General features: G+C 48.4%; 1 protein-coding gene across 2 annotated transcripts in view; it reads left to right on the plus strand.

Moving 5' to 3' along the window:
* LOC144737779 (protein lyl-1-like) overlaps positions 1 to 21,008 on the plus strand; it is a 42,452-nt gene that overhangs the window by 6,553 nt on the left and 14,891 nt on the right. Inside the window, exon 1 of one of the 2 annotated variants that reach the window (XM_078620639.1) lies at positions 19,168 to 19,202. The exons of the other annotated variant lie outside the window; for it this stretch is intronic. Coding sequence (XP_078476765.1) covers positions 19,185 to 19,202 — 18 coding nt within the window. The 5' untranslated portion in view covers positions 19,168 to 19,184. Of the gene's footprint in view, positions 1 to 19,167; positions 19,203 to 21,008 lie in introns of those variants that run through there. 2 annotated transcript variants of the gene reach the window in all.

The raw sequence follows: 21,008 nt of genomic DNA on the forward strand, positions 1-21,008 counted from the left end.
ATGGACTCACTCACTCACCCATAGACTCACTCACTTATAGACAAACTTACTTTTGAGATACACTCACTCATAGACTCACCCATAGACTCACTCACGCATAGACTCACTCACTCATCTATAGACTCACTCACCTATAGACAATCACTTATAGATTCACTCACTCATAGACTCACTTATTCATAGACACACTCACTCATAGACTCCCTCACTCATAGACTTACACATAAACTCACTCAATCATAGACTCACTCACCCACAGACTCACCCACCCATAGACTCAGTCACTCATAGACTCACCCATAGACTCACTCACCCATAGACTCACTCACCCATAGACTCACTCACTCATAGACTCACTCACCTATATACTTAATCACTTATAGATTAATTCACTTATAGATTAACTGACTCATAGACTCACTCACTCGTAGACTCACTCATAGACTCACTCACTCATAGACTCACTCACTCATAGACTCACTCACTCATAGACTCACTCACTCATAGACTCACTCACCTATAGACAATCACTTATAGATTGACTCACTCATGGACTCATTCATAGACTCACTCATAGACTCACATAGAGACGCAGCCCTCATAGACTGACTCACTCACCCATAGACTCACTCACTCACCCTTAGACTCGCTCACCCATACACTCCCTCATCCATAGACTCACTCATTCATAGACTCACCCATAGACTCACTCACCCAAATACTCACTCACTCACCCATAGACTCACACATAGACTCACGTACCCACCCTGAGTATCACTCACTCACCCATAGACTACCTCACCTATAGACTTAATCACTTATAGCATTCACTCACTTATAGAATCACTCACCCATAGACTCACCTCTAGACTCACTCACTTATAGAAGGAATTACTTAGAGATACACTCACTCATAGACTCACTCATCCATAGACTAACTTACCCATAGATTCACTCATAGACTCACTCACTCACCCATAGACCTATCACCCATCGACTCACTCGCTCATAGACTCACTCATCCATAGACTCACTCACTCACTCATAGACTCATATACTTACCCATAGACTCACTCACCTTTAGACTAACTCACCTATATACTCAATCACTCTTAGATTCGCTCACTCATAGACTCATTCATAGATTCACCCATAGACTTACTCACTTACCCAGAGACTCACTCATAGACTCACTTACCCACCCTGAGAATCACTCACTGACCCATAGACTCCCTCACTCATAGGCGCACCCATAGACTCACCCATAGACTCACTCACATATAGACTTAATCACTCACTAAAATACTCACTCACTTATAGACGGATTTACTTAGAGATACACTCACTCATAGACTCACTCATTCATAGACTAACTCGCTCATAGACTCAATCAACTATAGACTCACCCACTCACCCATACACTCACTCATAGACTCACTTACTCACCCTTAGACTCAAACACTTATAGACGCATATACTCACCCATAGACAACCCTCACTAATCGACTCACACAGACTCACTCACCCATAGACTTACTCGCCTATAGACTCTATCACTTATAGATTAACTCACTTATATAATCACTCACTTATGGAATCACTCACCCATAGACTCACTCACCCATAGACTCCCTCACCCATAAACTCACTCACCCATAGACTCACACATAGACTACCACACTAATAGACTCACACAGACTCACTCACTCACTCATAGACTCACTCACCCATTGACTCACTCACTCACTCGCTCATAGACTCACTCACCCGTTGACTCACTCACTCATAGACTCACCAGCTTATAGACTCAACCATTCATACTCACTCACCCACTCATATACTCAATCAGACTCACTCATAGACTCACTCACTCATCCATAGACTCACTCACGCATAGACTCACTCACTCATCTATAGACTCACTCACCTATAGACAATCACTTATAGATTCACTCACTCATAGACTCACTTATTCATAGACACACTCACTCATAGACTCCCTCACTCATAGACTTACACATAAACTCACTCAATCATAGACTCACTCACCCACAGACTCACCCACCCATAGACTCAGTCACTCATAGACTCACCCATAGACTCACTCACCCATAGACTCACTCACCCATAGACTCACTCACTCATAGACTCACTCACCTATATACTTAATCACTTATAGATTAATTCACTTATAGATTAACTGACTCATAGACTCACTCACTCGTAGACTCACTCATAGACTCACTCACTCACTCATAGACTCACTCACTCATAGACTCACTCACTCATAGACTCACTCACCTATAGACAATCACTTATAGATTGACTCACTCATGGACTCATTCATAGACTCACTCATAGACTCATATAGAGACGCAGCCCTCATAGACTGACTCACTCACCCATAGACTCACTCACTCACCCTTACACTCGCTCACCCATACACTCTCTCATCCATAGACTCACTCATTCATAGACTCACCCATAGACTCACTCACCCAAATACTCACTCACTCACCCATAGACTCACACATAGACTCACGTACCCACCCTGAGTATCACTCACTCACCCATAGACTACCTCACCTATAGACTTAATCACTTATAGCATTCACTCACTTATAGAATCACTCACCCATAGACTCACCTCTAGACTCACTCACTTATAGAAGGAATTACTTAGAGATACACTCACTCATAGACTCACTCATCCATAGACTAACTTACCCATAGATTCACTCATAGACTCACTCACTCACCCATAGACCTATCACCCATCGACTCACTCGCTCATAGACTCACTCATCCATAGACTCACTCACTCACTCATAGACTCATATACTTACCCATAGACTCACTCACCTTTAGACTAACTCACCTATATACTCAATAACTCTTAGATTCGCTCACTCATAGACTCATTCATAGATTCACCCATAGACTTACTCACTTACCCAGAGACTCACTCATAGACTCACTTACCCACCCTGAGAATCACTCACTGACCCATAGACTCCCTCACTCATAGGCGCACCCATAGACTCACCCATAGACTCACTCACATATAGACTTAATCACTCACTAAAATACTCACTCACTTATAGACGGATTTACTTAGAGATACACTCACTCATAGACTCACTCATTCATAGACTAACTCGCTCATAGACTCAATCAACTATAGACTCACCCAGTCACCCATACACTCACTCATAGACTCACTTACTCACCCTTAGACTCAAACACTTATAGACGCATATACTCACCCATAGACAACCCTCACTAATCGACTCACACAGACTCACTCACCCATAGACTTACTCGCCTATAGACTCTATCACTTATAGATTAACTCACTTATATAATCACTCACTTATGGAATCACTCACCCATAGACTCACTCACCCATAGACTCCCTCACCCATAAACTCACTCACCCATAGACTCACACATAGACTACCACACTAATAGACACACAGACTCACTCACTCACTCATAGACTCACTCACCCATTGACTCACTCACTCACTCGCTCATAGACTCACTCACCCGTTGACTCACTCACTCATAGACTCACCAGCTTATAGACTCAACCATTCATACTCACTCACCCACTCATATACTCAATCAGACTCACTCATAGACTCACTCACTCATCCATAGACTCACTCACGCATAGACTCACTCACTCATCTATAGACTCACTCACCTATAGACAATCACTTATAGATTCACTCACTCATAGACTCACTTATTCATAGACACACTCACTCATAGACTCCCTCACTCATAGACTTACACATAAACTCACTCAATCATAGACTCACTCACCCACAGACTCACCCACCCATAGACTCAGTCACTCATAGACTCACCCATAGACTCACTCACCCATAGACTCACTCACCCATAGACTCACTCACTCATAGACTCACTCACCTATATACTTAATCACTTATAGATTAATTCACTTATAGATTAACTGACTCATAGACTCACTCACTCGTAGACTCACTCATAGACTCACTCACTCACTCATAGACTCACTCACTCATAGACTCACTCACTCATAGACTCACTCACCTATAGACAATCACTTATAGATTGACTCACTCATGGACTCATTCATAGACTCACTCATAGACTCATATAGAGACGCAGCCCTCATAGACTGACTCACTCACCCATAGACTCACTCACTCACCCTTACACTCGCTCACCCATACACTCTCTCATCCATAGACTCACTCATTCATAGACTCACCCATAGACTCACTCACCCAAATACTCACTCACTCACCCATAGACTCACACATAGACTCACGTACCCACCCTGAGTATCACTCACTCACCCATAGACTACCTCACCTATAGACTTAATCACTTATAGCATTCACTCACTTATAGAATCACTCACCCATAGACTCACCTCTAGACTCACTCACTTATAGAAGGAATTATTTAGAGATACACTCACTCATAGACTCACTCATCCATAGACTAACTTACCCATAGATTCACTCATAGACTCACTCACTCACCCATAGACCTATCACCCATCGACTCACTCGCTCATAGACTCACTCATCCATAGACTCACTCACTCACTCATAGACTCATATACTTACCCATAGACTCACTCACCTTTAGACTAACTCACCTATATACTCAATAACTCTTAGATTCGCTCACTCATAGACTCATTCATAGATTCACCCATAGACTTACTCACTTACCCAGAGACTCACTCATAGACTCACTTACCCACCCTGAGAATCACTCACTGACCCATAGACTCCCTCACTCATAGGCGCACCCATAGACTCACCCATAGACTCACTCACATATAGACTTAATCACTCACTAAAATACTCACTCACTTATAGACGGATTTACTTAGAGATACACTCACTCATAGACTCACTCATTCATAGACTAACTCGCTCATAGACTCAATCAACTATAGACTCACCCACTCACCCATACACTCACTCATAGACTCACTTACTCACCCTTAGACTCAAACACTTATAGACGCATATACTCACCCATAGACAACCCTCACTAATCGACTCACACAGACTCACTCACCCATAGACTTACTCGCCTATAGACTCTATCACTTATAGATTAACTCACTTATATAATCACTCACTTATGGAATCACTCACCCATAGACTCACTCACCCATAGACTCCCTCACCCATAAACTCACTCACCCATAGACTCACACATAGACTACCACACTAATAGACACACAGACTCACTCACTCACTCATAGACTCACTCACCCATTGACTCACTCACTCACTCGCTCATAGACTCACTCACCCGTTGACTCACTCACTCATAGACTCACCAGCTTATAGACTCAACCATTCATACTCACTCACCCACTCATATACTCAATCAGACTCACTCATAGACTCACTCACTCATCCATAGACTCACTCACGCATAGACTCACTCACTCATCTATAGACTCACTCACCTATAGACAATCACTTATAGATTCACTCACTCATAGACTCACTTATTCATAGACACACTCACTCATAGACTCCCTCACTCATAGACTTACACATAAACTCACTCAATCATAGACTCACTCACCCACAGACTCACCCACCCATAGACTCAGTCACTCATAGACTCACCCATAGACTCACTCACCCATAGACTCACTCACCCATAGACTCACTCACTCATAGACTCACTCACCTATATACTTAATCACTTATAGATTAATTCACTTATAGATTAACTGACTCATAGACTCACTCACTCGTAGACTCACTCATAGACTCACTCACTCACTCATAGACTCACTCACTCATAGACTCACTCACTCATAGACTCACTCACCTATAGACAATCACTTATAGATTGACTCACTCATGGACTCATTCATAGACTCACTCATAGACTCATATAGAGACGCAGCCCTCATAGACTGACTCACTCACCCATAGACTCACTCACTCACCCTTACACTCGCTCACCCATACACTCTCTCATCCATAGACTCACTCATTCATAGACTCACCCATAGACTCACTCACCCAAATACTCACTCACTCACCCATAGACTCACACATAGACTCACGTACCCACCCTGAGTATCACTCACTCACCCATAGACTACCTCACCTATAGACTTAATCACTTATAGCATTCACTCACTTATAGAATCACTCACCCATAGACTCACCTCTAGACTCACTCACTTATAGAAGGAATTACTTAGAGATACACTCACTCATAGACTCACTCATCCATAGACTAACTTACCCATAGATTCACTCATAGACTCACTCACTCACCCATAGACCTATCACCCATCGACTCACTCGCTCATAGACTCACTCATCCATAGACTCACTCACTCACTCATAGACTCATATACTTACCCATAGACTCACTCACCTTTAGACTAACTCACCTATATACTCAATCACTCTTAGATTCGCTCACTCATAGACTCATTCATAGATTCACCCATAGACTTACTCACTTACCCAGAGACTCACTCATAGACTCACTTACCCACCCTGAGAATCACTCACTGACCCATAGACTCCCTCACTCATAGGCGCACCCATAGACTCACCCATAGACTCACTCACATATAGACTTAATCACTCACCAAAATACTCACTCACTTATAGACGGATTTACTTAGAGATACACTCACTCATAGACTCACTCATTCATAGACTAACTCGCTCATAGACTCAATCAACTATAGACTCACCCACTCACCCATACACTCACTCATAGACTCACTTACTCACCCTTAGACTCAAACACTTATAGACGCATATACTCACCCATAGACAACCCTCACTAATCGACTCACACAGACTCACTCACCCATAGACTTACTCGCCTATAGACTCTATCACTTATAGATTAACTCACTTATATAATCACTCACTTATGGAATCACTCACCCATAGACTCACTCACCCATAGACTCCCTCACCCATAAACTCACTCACCCATAGACTCACACATAGACTACCACACTAATAGACACACAGACTCACTCACTCACTCATAGACTCACTCACCCATTGACTCACTCACTCACTCGCTCATAGACTCACTCACCCGTTGACTCACTCACTCATAGACTCACCAGCTTATAGACTCAACCATTCATACTCACTCACCCACTCATATACTCAATCAGACTCACTCACTCACTCATAGACTCACTCACCCATAAACTCACTCAAAAATCACTCCCTCACTCATACACTCACTCCTAGACTCACTCATAGCCTCCCTCACTCATACACTCACCCCTAGACTCACTCATAGACTCACTCCATATTAGACTCCCTCTCGAATAGACTCAGTCATAGACTCCCTCACTCACTCATATACCCACTCATAGACTCACTGGCCCAGCTATTTTAATTTCTAATGTTTTTAGCCGGCGTAGACGTTCCATTAGAGGGGTCCACACACACACATAACAAGACAAGCATGAATACACCCCCTGTAGCCTTAACAGACTTTTGGGGCAAGTGCGAAAAGTAACTGCTATGAAGGACGGCACAGCACACGAGGGGGTGGGTGGCCAGCATCACGCCTGGTCGCCTTTGTGGTGATGTTTACTATACACCACATTAGGTATTAATTTGAGGCTGAGTCGACCTAGGGGAGGCCTAGGACCGGTTCAGATAATACTCATTCACTCATAGACTCACCCATAGACTCACTCAAAGACTCACACTTAGACTCACTGATTCAGAGACTCACTCACCCTCCCATAGACTCACTCACTCACCCATAGACTCAGTCATCGAAATACTTTCTCATAGGCTCACTCACAAACGCTCAATAATAGACTCACTCACAGACTCACTCATTGACGCACTCAGACTAACCTAATTGCTCATCGACTCATTCACTCATAGATACACCCACTCACTCATTCACCCACTCACCCATTCATTCAATCACACACTCACCCATCCACTCACCCACTCACTCTCCCACTCATTCACTCACCCACTCACCCACTCACTCACCCACTCATTCACCCACCCACTCACTCACCCACTCATTCACTCACCCACTCACCCACTCACTGACACAGGCAGATACAAAGGTTCCCCGTATAGCCTCTATCAGGAAGTTGCTCAATTGGAGAGTGTTGCAAGTGAGTGTCTTGCGAGCGTTCAGAGTGTTAATGTGTCGCTTTGCGTAGCTGTGTGTGTGGGGAGCGGTAGCGCATGGTATACTGTCGTGTGTGTACTGTAGTGTGTGTATTGTTGGGTGTGTACTGTAGTGTGTACTGTAGCGTGGTGGACTGTAGCGTGGTGTGTTGTAGTATGTGTACTTTAGCGTGGTGTACTGTAATGTTTGTACTGTATAGTGTGTACTGTAGAGTTGTGTACTGTAATGTATGTACTGTTTAATGGTGTGCTGTAGCCAAGGGTGTGCTGTAGCGGGGGTGTACTATAGTGTGTGTACTATAGACTGCCAAACAACAGGGTGTGGCTCTTCTTCTTAACAAAAGAATGAAGGGGGCGTGGGAGCGTGGCGGTGAGGTGTGGAAAGCTGTAAGCCCCAGGCTACTTTGTGCTCGCCTTCCCATCAACCGGAGGCGAGGAGTGGTGGTCGTGGTTACTTATGCCCCCACCGAAGGGATACAGGCAAGGCCGATGAGTCAGATGCCTTCTATAACCTCCTGTCACAGGTGCTGGCTAAAGTAGCCCCTCGGGAAAGAGTCATCTTGTTGGGTGACTTCAATGCCCAAGTTGGTCATGATGCTGGCACCTGGTCTGGAGTGATTGGAAGGCATGGGCCAGATCAGCTCAATAACAACGGTAGGAGGCTGCTAGATTTTTGTGCAGCCCATGGGCTTGTAATTATCAACACGCTGTTCCGGCATCGGCGCATCCACACAACATCATGGATGCATGCCGGGTCCAAGCAAGAACATCTTCTGGACTACATAGTGACGGACCAGCGGATGCGAGACCATGTCCTTGACACCAGGACCTACCGTGGAGCTGATCTGCCCTCTGACCATCGACTGCCATTCTTCCACTTCCACTCCGGTGGTGGGTGTACACCCAGGACCACATTCCAACCAAAGGTGGCCTGGACTCAGTTAGCTGATGAAAGTTGCAAGCGAAAATTTCATCATCGCTTGTGGCTGGGGTTGGCATCGTCCCCCACTCCTGATGTCGAGGGTAAATGGGCGAGGTTTAGGACTGTGACTCATGCAGCTGCAATGGCTGTTTTGGGTACGCGGTCCAGACCTCCCCAGAGAGCCTGGCTGACACAGGAGGTGTTCAGGATGGTTGGGAAAAAGCGACAGGCCCACTCTCATCGTCTACAGCATCCCACGTTAGAGGATGAGGAGGCTTACCGCAGCCTTCGCTCGGAGGTTCGGAGAGCCATAAGGCGCTGCAAGGATGGGTGGTGGTCGCGGGTTGCTGAGGAGATGGAGTCTGCCTCAGTGGCCCACGATCACAAATCCTTATTTAACTCCATCAAAAAAGTAACCTGCAGCGCCACACCTATTACCATCATTAGGGGAAAAACGGTGATCCAATCTCCGACCCCCAGAAACAGGTTTGCAGATTTGCTGAGCATTTCTGTGAGGTCCTGGGGGAGAGGAAATCCCTCAGCCAGGAAAACATTGAGGCACAAAGTGGGGATGACCCTGCTGAGGCTGCGGTGCCTCAACTATTGGAAGAATAAGTCACCCCCTGTAAGTGGCTGGCTGAGGTGCCATCTGTTGAGGAAGTACTGAAGGCGATCGAGAGTCTGAGACCAGGAAAGGCACCGGGCAGAGATGATCTCCCAAGCGAAATGCTGAGGGAGGGTGGCATTTGTGCACAGACTGCCCTATATGACATCATAACAACAGTCTGGGCCACTGGACGGGTTCCGCAGGATTGGAAGGATGTCCTGGTGGTCCCCCTCTTTAAGAAGGGGGACTGCACAGACTGTAACAACTACAGGGGCATCTCACTCCTCAGTGTGCTGGGAAAGGTCCGGGCAAGGATTATTCAACATCGCCTTGCCAGGCATGCTGAGGAGAGGCTTGTGGAGCCCCGACATGGTTTCAGGAAAGGGCGGTCTTGCGCAGATGCCATATTTACTGTCTGTCTGCTACAGCAGAGGTGTAGGGAATTCCAACAAGACCTACATCTCTGCTTTATTGACCTGGTCAAGGCCTTTGATATCATCAGTAGGCCTGGGCTCTGGGTTGTTCTTCGTGCTTTCGGAGTCCCTGACCCTCTGCTTACGATCATTAAGGACCTTCATGATGGTGAGCGGGCCTGGGTAAAACTACGTGGCCGGGAGTCAGAGCCATTCCCTGTCCACCTTGGGGTGCGACAGGGATGTCCTCTGGCTCCCACATTATTTAACATCTATTTTGACCACGTAGTTTGTGAAGCCTTCAATAGCTGTACCGGAGGAATTTCCATCTGGTACAGATATAATTGGAGGCTGATCGATGCGCGGGTGCAGTCAAGGCATGGCTCCCTATTGGTCAACCACGTTATGTATGCCGATGATTTGGTAATTGCTGCTCATTCAGAGGAGGAGTTAGAGATGCTTCTGCTGAAACTGGAGTGTGCCACTAAGAGGTGGGGCCTTATCATCAGCCCCACCAAAACTAAGCACCTGCCTGGGTATTTTGTACCTTCGGTCACTCCACCCCCACAACTCCCAATTGGTAATGGGGCAGTTGTGGAGAGAGTGGAGAGGTTCCCATACCTGGGCAGTGTGCTCATGACCGGCTCCGGTTTAACAGCAGAGGTCTCACTCCGAATCAGTCGAGCAGCAATATCTTTTCATCGGTTGCATAATGCTGTGGGGAAGCTACCAGGCTGGATTGTGTGAGGAGCTCACAAATCCTTAAAAGATCTGGGCAAAGTCTCGTCGGTGAGCTCCTCCAGCAGGCAAGGCTGCGTTGGCTGGGTCATGTAGCCTGCATGCCCAGCCACCGCATGCCTAAACAGCTTTTATTCGGCCAGATCGAGGGAGCTAAATTGGCGCGACACGGGCTGGACAAGAGATGGAGTGATGTGGTACAGGAGGACGTGGAGCTGAGTGGACTTGCCAATGACCAGTTCCAGCGGTGTCAACATTGGCCTCTGTGGAGGAGGCTAATGAAGGACGCTACTGGGCAGTTGGAGGCAGTCGCCCTCCAAAAACAACGGAGGGTGGAGTAGCGACGCTCACAACAACGAGCGATGCGCCGGGTGGCTAAACACAGCAAGTTGGTACAGTAGGGGGCACAGGTGGTGCATCAGCCAGTCATCTCAGTCAGTCGACCCGTGGCACCTGCTGGGTCTAATGTAGACTGTAGCCTGGCTTTTAAGCTTGGTGAGTGTACTGGTAGTCTATAATGTAGACTGTAGCCTGGTTCTTAACCTGAGTGAGTGTACTATGCTCCGCCCACTTCGTTGCACTTGTGCCACGCACATTTGTGAAACCTTCCCCCTCTTTCCTCCTGAACATGATCGCTTGTGTTGTGATCAAAACGTGGCGAGTTATTTATTTATTTTAATTACCGAAACTACCAAGAATATGTCTACATTATAGACTGCCAGTATGCTCACTGAGGTTTAAGAACCAGGCTACAGTCTACATTAAAGACTGCCAGTACACTCACTGAGGTTAAGAACCAGGCTACAGTCTACATTATAGACGGCCAGTACGCTCGTTCAGGTTAAGAACCAGGCTACAGTCTACATTATACGGGTAGGAACCTCTGGTTACACCAGCCCACAGGGGATTATTTTGTCCGTCATGCATTCCAAGTATGGGAGGGGTGGGTGGGGCTGGGTGGAGAGGGGAGGGTGGGGAGGGGCTGGGTGGGGAAAGAGGGGCTGGGTGGGGAAGGAGGGGCTGGGTGGGGAGGGAGGGGCTGGGTGGGGAGGGAGGGGCTGGGTTGGGAGGGAGGGGCTGGGTGGAAAGGGAGGGGCTGGGTGGGGAAGGCGGCCACGGCACTCAATCTCTACATTTAAGCCGCCAATTCGTTGAGCCATCATTCGAGGCAAGGTCACTTCGGAATCGTATACAGCTCAGTGGGCCCTGCCCGGTCAAAATAAAACATTTAGTTGAGCACTGTACACATTTCTGCATAGGGCACTGTACACACGTGTGCTGTATCAACTACTGACCTTAGGAGCTGCTGCTATACGAGGTGCGGTTCCTGTTTTGAAAATAACCCCACCCATTCCTCCTGGGTCGATAAAATAGGTACCGCTTTGTGGGGAAGCCAACGGCGCTTGTGTGTGTACACCTATGTTGACCACAGTGTGTGTGTACACCTATGTTAACCACAGTGTGTGTACACCTATGTTCACCACGGTGTGTGTGTGTACACCTATGTTAACCACAATGTGTGTGTACACCTATGTTAACCACAATGTGTGTGTACACCTATGTTAACCACAGTGTGTGTGTACACCTATGTTCACCACGCTGTGTGTGTGTTCACCTATGTTAACCACGCAGTGTGTGTGTGTGCACGCCTTTGTTAACCATGCTGTGTGTGTGTACACCTATTTTAACCACACTGTGTGTGTACATCTATGTTAACCACACTGTGTGTGTATATCTATGTTAACCAAATGCCAACGTTGGCTCAACGTTGCATGTGTACTGGGTTTGAATGAAAATTAGTTTTCTCGATGGAGTAATTTCTGCCCTTTTATATTTTTCAACGGTTTTACTTCACTTGATTCCTCTGTTTGTCGTGGTCAAATCTTGTAATACAAATTTACTCTACAGTAGAACCTCGGAGATCGAACGCCCCAGAACTCGAACAATTCGGTGATTGAACAAAATTTTCGAACATTTTTTGCCCTGGACATCGAACAAAAATTCGGAGATCGAACAACTTGAAAGAACCTGTATGGGCAGAGACGCGTAGCCAGGGCCACCGAGACAAAGGCGATAGACCCAGTTTACGCGTAGCTCTCGTCCAGTGCAGACCCGCAAAACATCGTTCTGTTAATTTTTGTAAAAAAAATCATCCAGATAAGGCAGTAGCCAGCAGAGCAGGCGATTTTTATAATTATAATGCATTGAGTCATTTCAGAAACATCTTAAAACGGAGGCAGAAACAATCCTCTCTTGATCAGTTTTTAGTAAAAAGGCCCTCAAGTGAATCAGTTAGTGCTAGAAAAAAGGCAAAGAAAAGAAAGAACCCAGAAGGGCAGTTACCCAACGTTTTTATGGAGGGGGACTCCCCTTCCAAGCAACACTGACACCTCCTCCTCCCCTCCTTCCCACCTTCCACTCAAGCCATCCACTCTCCTTACTACAGGTAAAGTGAAGTTCAATGTTCATTTATTGTATTAATTTACTGATAGGAACCTCCTGGTTACACCGGTCCACAGGGGATTATTGTGTCCGTCGTGTAGGGATGGGCTGGGTGGGGAGGGTGGGGCTGGGTAGGGAGGGGAGGGGCTGGGTGGGGGGTGGGAGGGGTGGGACTGGGTGGGTAGGGGCCAGTCACCCCGTGGTACTTTTATAAAACTCAACGTTTAACCTACTCACGCCGGCTTGTGGCCGCCCTCACAGTCGGGCATATTTGCGGAATACACCACGTCGCCGTTGACCCTGGCCATTGACCGAGCAACCCAACGTTCCTACCAGCTCCCTCCGCAGGAATTTGTAGACTGCCAGTACACTCACTCAGGTTAATAACAAGGCTACAGTCTACATTACAGACTGCCAGTACACTCACCCAGCTTAATAACCAGGCTACGGTCTATATTATAGACTGCCAGTACGCTCACCAAGCTTAAAAGCCAGGCTACACTCGACATTATAGACTGTCAGTACACTCACCGAGGTTAAGAACCAGGCTACAGTCTACATTATAGACTGCCAGTACATTCACCGAGGTTAAGAACCAGGCTACAGTCTACATTATAGACTGCCAGTACACTCACCCAGCGTAATAACCAGGTGACAGTCTACATTCTAGACTGCCAGTACACTCACTCCGGTTAAGAACCAGGCTCCAGTCTACATTAGTGGTTTGTAGTTTTTAATTGTTGTATCGGTATATTATTTTTATTCACTTTATTTGTATTATTATTTTGCTATCTACGTGACTTTACCGAAAGAAATAAAGAATACAGGAGTTCTGGTGGACTGGATCTGGCTCCAGTCATCATGAGGCGTGGACAGTTGTCCACTCGGAACAGGAAACTACCAAACAGCAGGAATCGGCACTTATTTTGAACAAGATAATGAAGGGGGCGTGGGAGCGTGGCGGTGAGGTGTGGGGAGCTGTAAGGGGCCGTCCATAAATTACGTCACACACCTGGGGGGGGGGTCAGACATTTGTGACGATGTGTGATAAGGGGGGGGCGGGGTTGAGAAATTTGACGTCACATCAAAATGCGCAACATTAAATAAATATAGAATTGTTATAACAACACTCCTACAACATCAGAGTGCAGCGCCACGCTAAATACGCACTACAATGACAATAGTTTAAAGCGATGTGTAAAAATGGAAATATGGTTTTGGGGGGGAGGGGGCGCAGAGCTTTCTGACGTCATATTTGAGGGGGGGGGTCTGACTTTTTGTGACGCCGTGTGACGAGGGAGGGGGGGTCAATAAACGTCCAAAATCGCGTGACATCATTTATGGACTGTGGGTTCGCCTCCCCACCAAAGATGAAGACCTGTGGAGGGATGCAGACAAAGCCCCGATGAGTCTGGCGCCCTCTATAACCTCCTGTCCCAGGTGCTAGCTAAAGTGGCCCCTCGGGATCCTGTGAGGTGACTTTAATGCCCGAGTGGGTCATGACGCAGATGCTTGGGTTGGAGTGATCGGTAGGCATGGGACAGATACACTCAATTATAGACTTCTGTGCATCCACATGCATGCACGCCAGGTCCAAGAAAGAACATCTGAAACGTCGTGAGAATTGTATTTTATTATGTTTTATTTTTATTATTTTATTATTTCCCTTCTACGTGACTTTACCAAAAGAACCAAGTAGAAAAAAAAGAACATCTGCTGGACTAGATTATTACAGACCAGCGGATGTGGGCCCATGTCCTTGACACCAGGACCTACCGTGGAGCTGATTATACCCACTGACTATCGACTTGTCATCTTTAAGATGTGCCTGCTATTCTTCCACTCCGGTGGTGGGTGTACATCTAGGATCCCATTCAAACCTACAGTGGCCTGGTCTCAGCTAGCTGAGGATAGTTGCAAGCAGGAATTTCAACATCGCTTGCAGCTAGGGTTAGCATTGTGCCCCCCTCCATCTGATGCTGAGGGGAAATGGGGGGTGAGGTTCAGGACTGTGGCTCATGCAGCTGCAACAGATGCATGGCGTATGCGGTCCAGACCTCCCTAGAGACCCTGGCTGAAGGAGGAGGTGTTTCGGCTGTTTGAGAGAAAATGACAGGCCCACTCCTGTTATCTACAAAATCCAACATTGAAGAATGAGAAGGTTGACAGCGGCCTTCGCTCGGAGATTCGATTAGCCGTGCGTCGCTGCAATGATGAGTGGTGAGGACGGGTTGCTGAGGAGAAGGAATCTGCCTCCCTAGCCCGAAATCACAAATCACTATTTGATAAAACTTGATTTGAAGCTTTCGTGACTGCAGGAATCCATACTCTTTGGTTCTTTCGGTAAAGTCACGTAGAAAGAAAATAAATTAAATAATAGAATACGACGTATCGATTGCAACACAAGCAACCATCATCAGGTATGAATGAATGAGAAAACAAACCTAGTAAACTTATAAATGTAATGCAATGCAACACAGGGAGGCGGATATCTCTGCTTTACTTACCTGGTCAAGGCCTATGACACCAGAGCTATTCCCTGGTCATATTTGGGTGCGACAGGGATGTCCTCTGGCTCCTACATGTTTTTACATCGTTTTCAACCACGTTCGAGAAGCTTTCTATAGCTGTACCAGAGGAATCTCCATTGGTAAATATACAATGGGAGGCTGATCGATGCCTGGATGCAGTTGAAAGATGGCTCCCCTTTCAACCATGTAATTTATGCTGATTATCTGGTAATTGCTGCTCACTCAGAGTAGATGTTGAAGGAGCTGTTGTTTGGAGTGTTCCACTATGATATGGAGGCTTACCATCAGCCCCTTCAAAACTAAGCACCTGCCTGGGTATTTTTTGTCATCATACACTCCACCCCTCAACTCCATATTGCCGGGTGGTTGTGGAGAGAGTGGAGAAGTTTCCGTGCCTGGGCAGTGTGCAGAGGCCTCACTTCGATCAGTCGAGCGGCTTTATCTTTTCATCGGTTCCGTGACGCTGTGTGGAAGCTACCTGGTTTGTCACTTCACACGAAGCTTCAGTTCTACTAGGCCACAGTCATGCCCTCTCTTCTCCATGCTTGTGAAAAATGGACCCCCTTCCTAATGGAACATCTTCTCCGGTTAGAATCATTCATGCTGGTCTGCCTATGATGGATTGTGTGAGGAGCTAACAAATTATTTGAAAGATCTGGACCAAGTCCCATCAGAGAGTTCCTTTGGCAGATCAGGTTGCGTTGGCTGGGTCATGTAACCTGCATGCCCAGCCACTGCATGCCCAAACAGCTTTTGTTCGACCAGATAGATGGGGCTAAACGGGTGCGTCACGGGCTACAAAAGAGATTGAATCGTGTGGTACAAGAGGATATGGAGCTGAGTGGACTTGCCGATGACCGGTACCAGCAGTGTCAAGATTGGCCTCTGTGGAGGAGGCTCATGAAGGATGGTACTGGGTAGTTGGAGGCAGTCACCCTCCAACAATAATGGAGGGCAAAGGAGCGATGCTAACAACAACGAGGGGAGCGCTGGATGGCTAAAACACAGCAAGTTGGCACAGTAGGGGGCACAGGTGGTGCGTCGGCCACTCATCTCAGTCAGTCAACCTGTGGCACCTGGGCCTGCCCAATGACCTCCTGCCAGCGGTCGATCGACACGTCACGTGGCCTTAAAGTGCACTTAGCTTGGCACAGGCGCCATGTTGATGTTATCGCCACTTAGTGGTGAATAGCAGTTGTTGTTCTAAGTGTGTTAGTGTGTGTGTGTAAGCCGTGTATGTGTAAACCGTAAGCAAGCCGTTTCAGGAAGCCAAGGGGTATTGGTGTACAGGGTGTTGCAAAAGTCGGGACACATAGGGGTATTGTATGGAATCATAATCTGTATGCTGCAGAAGGAGGAGAAGGAGGAATCCGATGAGCTATGAAGGTCTTCTCCACAGATGATCACGTGACACCAAGATGTCCAATCGGCAGGTGCCAGCTGCGGCCTGCGTGCTGACAACGTTCATGTGACCTCCTTTGACCTACGAACACCTCCTCTGACCTACAAGGACCTCTTCTGACCTACGAGCACCTCCTCTGACCTACATGGACCTCTTTTGACGTACGATGATCTCCTCTGACCTACCTGTACCTCCTCTCACATATGAGAACCTGCTCTGACCTACGAAAACCTCCACTGACCAACGATAACTTTCTTTGACTTATGATGAGCTCTTATAACTTATGTGGACCTCTAACCTCTGAGGACCTGCTGTGACCTCTGAGGACCTCTGTATGTATGTTGTAGGTGTGTATGTTGAACTTCTCTTGCACCGTACGTAGCCAACCGGGCTCATCTCCGACGGGGACCTCCTCTTGACCCCCGACGAGGCCTTGGAGACAATGATGATGACGACGGAGAAGCCGCTGGGTGACGACGTGACTCCACCGCTGACTCCACCCGCGGACATCAAGGTCACGGCCACTGAGGAGGAGGTGGAAGAGGACATGGAGGTGGTGGTGGAGGAGGATGAGGAGGATGAAGAGGAGGAGGTGGAGGAGGAGGAAGTGGAGGAGGATGAGGGGGAGGAGGAGGATGTGGAGGGCATGGAAGAGAACGAGGAGGATGAGGATGTTGAGAAGGACATTGGGAAGGACTTGGAGGGTGTAGAGGAGGTTGAGGAGGAGGTTGAGGAGGAGGTTCCTGATGGCGAAGTCGGTCCCCTGGACCTGACACCACGCGATGGCGGCGGCGGCGTCACAACGCCCCACCACGGCGGTGGTGGTAACGTCACACCGAGGGGTGTCACACATCGGAGTGACTTCATAATGAGGAAAGTCGCACCAATAGACGTCGCACGAAGGGGCATCAGACCGAGGGATGTCACGCATCGGAGTGATGTCACACCAAGGGGCATCACACCAAGGGGCGTCACACCAAGGGGCATCACGGCGCATTTGGGTGACGTCACGCACCACGGCAGCATCACACCGAGGGGCGTCACACCACGGGATGCCACACGTCGGAGTGACGTCACACCGAGGGGCGTCACAACGCATCGAGGTCACATCACGCACCACGACGACGTCAAACCAAGGGGCGTTGTAGCAAGGGACGTCGCACACCATGGTGACGTCACAACACATCGTGGTGACGTCACAACACATCGTGGTGATGTTACAACACATCGTGGTGACGTCACAACACACTGTGGTCATGTGACAGCAAGGGGCATCACAACGCATCGTGGTGTCGTCACAACACATCATGGTGACGTCACACGCCATGGTGACGTCACAACGCACCACGGTGGCATCACACCAAGAAGTGTCACAATGCATTGGGGTGGCATCACACCCCGTGATGATGTCACACACCATAGTGACGTCACAACACATCACGGTCACGTCACACCCCGAGGTAACATCACGCATCGTGGTGATGTTACAACGAGTGACGTCACATCAAGCGACGTCACACCAAGCGACGTCACAATAAGGGACCGCACGCCAAGCGACGTCACACACCGCGGTGACATCATAGTGCACCGGGGTGACGTCACACAAAGCGTCATCACACCAATGGATGACACAACCCACCAACGTGATGTCGCACCGAGGGGCGTCACACATCACAGTGACGTCACGCATCACAGTGACGTCACACCAAGGGGCGTCACACCAGGTAACGTCACACACCACAGTGACGTCACACCGAGAGACGTCACCCCGAGGTTGGAGCTGGTGGAGGGATGCGACGTCGGAGTGTCATCGCAGCAGCGACTTCACGCTGGCCGCGACGTCGGGGCGGACCCCGGACGTCCACGGGACGTCGTACTCACTGTGCGGGGGGCAGGGGGGGGGGCAGGGGGAGGGGGGGCACGGGGAGGGGGAGGGGAGCATGGCGAGGGAGGTGACGGTGAGAGGCCCGGACACTCACTCAGCCACTCACTCACTTGGACACTCACTCGGACACTCACTCACTCAGCCGCTCACTCACTCGGACACTCACTCAGACACTCGCTTGGACACTCACTCACTCAGACAATCACTCACTCGGACACTCACTTATTCGGACAATCACTCACTCAGCCACTCACTCACTCGGACACTCACTCACTCAGACACTCACTCGGACACTCACTTATTCGGACACTCACTCACTCAGACACTCACTCACTTGGACACTCACTCGGTCACTCACTCACTCGGACACTCACTCACTCAGACACTCACTCACTCGGACACTCACTCACTCGGACACTCACTTATTCGGACACTCACTCACTCAGACATTCACTCACTTGGACACTCACTCGGACACTCACTCACTCGGACACTCACTCACTTGGCCACTCACTCACTTGGACACTCACTCACTCGGCCACTCACTCCCTCGGACACTCACTCACTCAGACACTCACTCACTCGGACACTCACTCACTCGGACACTCACTCAGCCACTCACTCGGACACTCACTCACTCAGCCACTCACTCACTTGGACACTAACTCACTCAGACATTCACTCACTTGGACACTCACTTGGACAATCACTCGGACACTCACTCACTCAGACACTCACTCAGTTGGACACTCACTTGGACACTCACTCGGACACTCACTCACTCGGACACTGACTCCCTCTGACTTTCACTCACTCAGACACTCACTCACTCGGACACTCACTCACTCGGACACTCACTCACTCGGACACTCACTCACTCAAACACTCACTCACTTGGACACTCACTCACTCTGACACTCACTCACTCGGACACTCACTCGGACACTCACTTGGACACTCACTCACTCACTCGGACACTCACTCACTCGGACACTCACTCACTTGGACACTCACTCACTCAGACAATCACTCACTCGGACACTCACTCAGACACTCACTCACTCAGACACACACTCACTCAGACACTCACTCACTCGGACACTCACTCACTCGGACACTCACTCACTTGGCCACTCACTCACTTGGACACTCACTCCCTCGGACACTCACTCACTCAGCCACTCACTCACTTGGACACTCACTCACTCGGACACTCACTCACTCAGCCACTCACTCACTTGGACACTCACTTGGACACTCACTCACTCGGACACTCACTCACTCAGCCACTCACTCACTTGGACACTCACTTGGACACTCACTCACTCGGACACTCACTCGGACACTCACTCACTCGGACACTCACTCGCTCTGACTTTCACTCACTCAGATACTCACTCACTCGAACACTCACTCACTCGGACACTCACTCACTCAGACACTCACTCTGACACTCGGACACTCACTCACTCGGACACTCACTCACTCGGACACTCACTCTGACACTCGGACACTCACTCACTCGGACACTCACTCACTCAGACACTCACTCACTCGGACACTCACTCACTCTGACACTCACTCACTCGGACACTCACTCGGACACTCACTTGGACACTCACTCACTCGGACACTCACTCACTCGGACACTCACTCAGACACTCACTCACTCGGACACTCACTCAGCCACTCACTTACTCGGACACTCACTCAGACACTCACTCACTCGGACACTCACTCACTCGGACACTCACTCACTTGGACACTCACTCAGACACTCACTCACTTGGACAATCACTCACTCACTCACTCACTCGGACACTCACTCACTCAGACACTCACTCACTCGGCCACTCACTCACTCGGACACTCACTCACT

Source organism: Lampetra planeri, chromosome 74 (genome assembly GCF_965212315.1).
Source record: "Lampetra planeri chromosome 74, kcLamPlan1.2.h2, whole genome shotgun sequence".
Taxonomy (NCBI): Eukaryota; Metazoa; Chordata; class Hyperoartia; order Petromyzontiformes; family Petromyzontidae; genus Lampetra; species Lampetra planeri.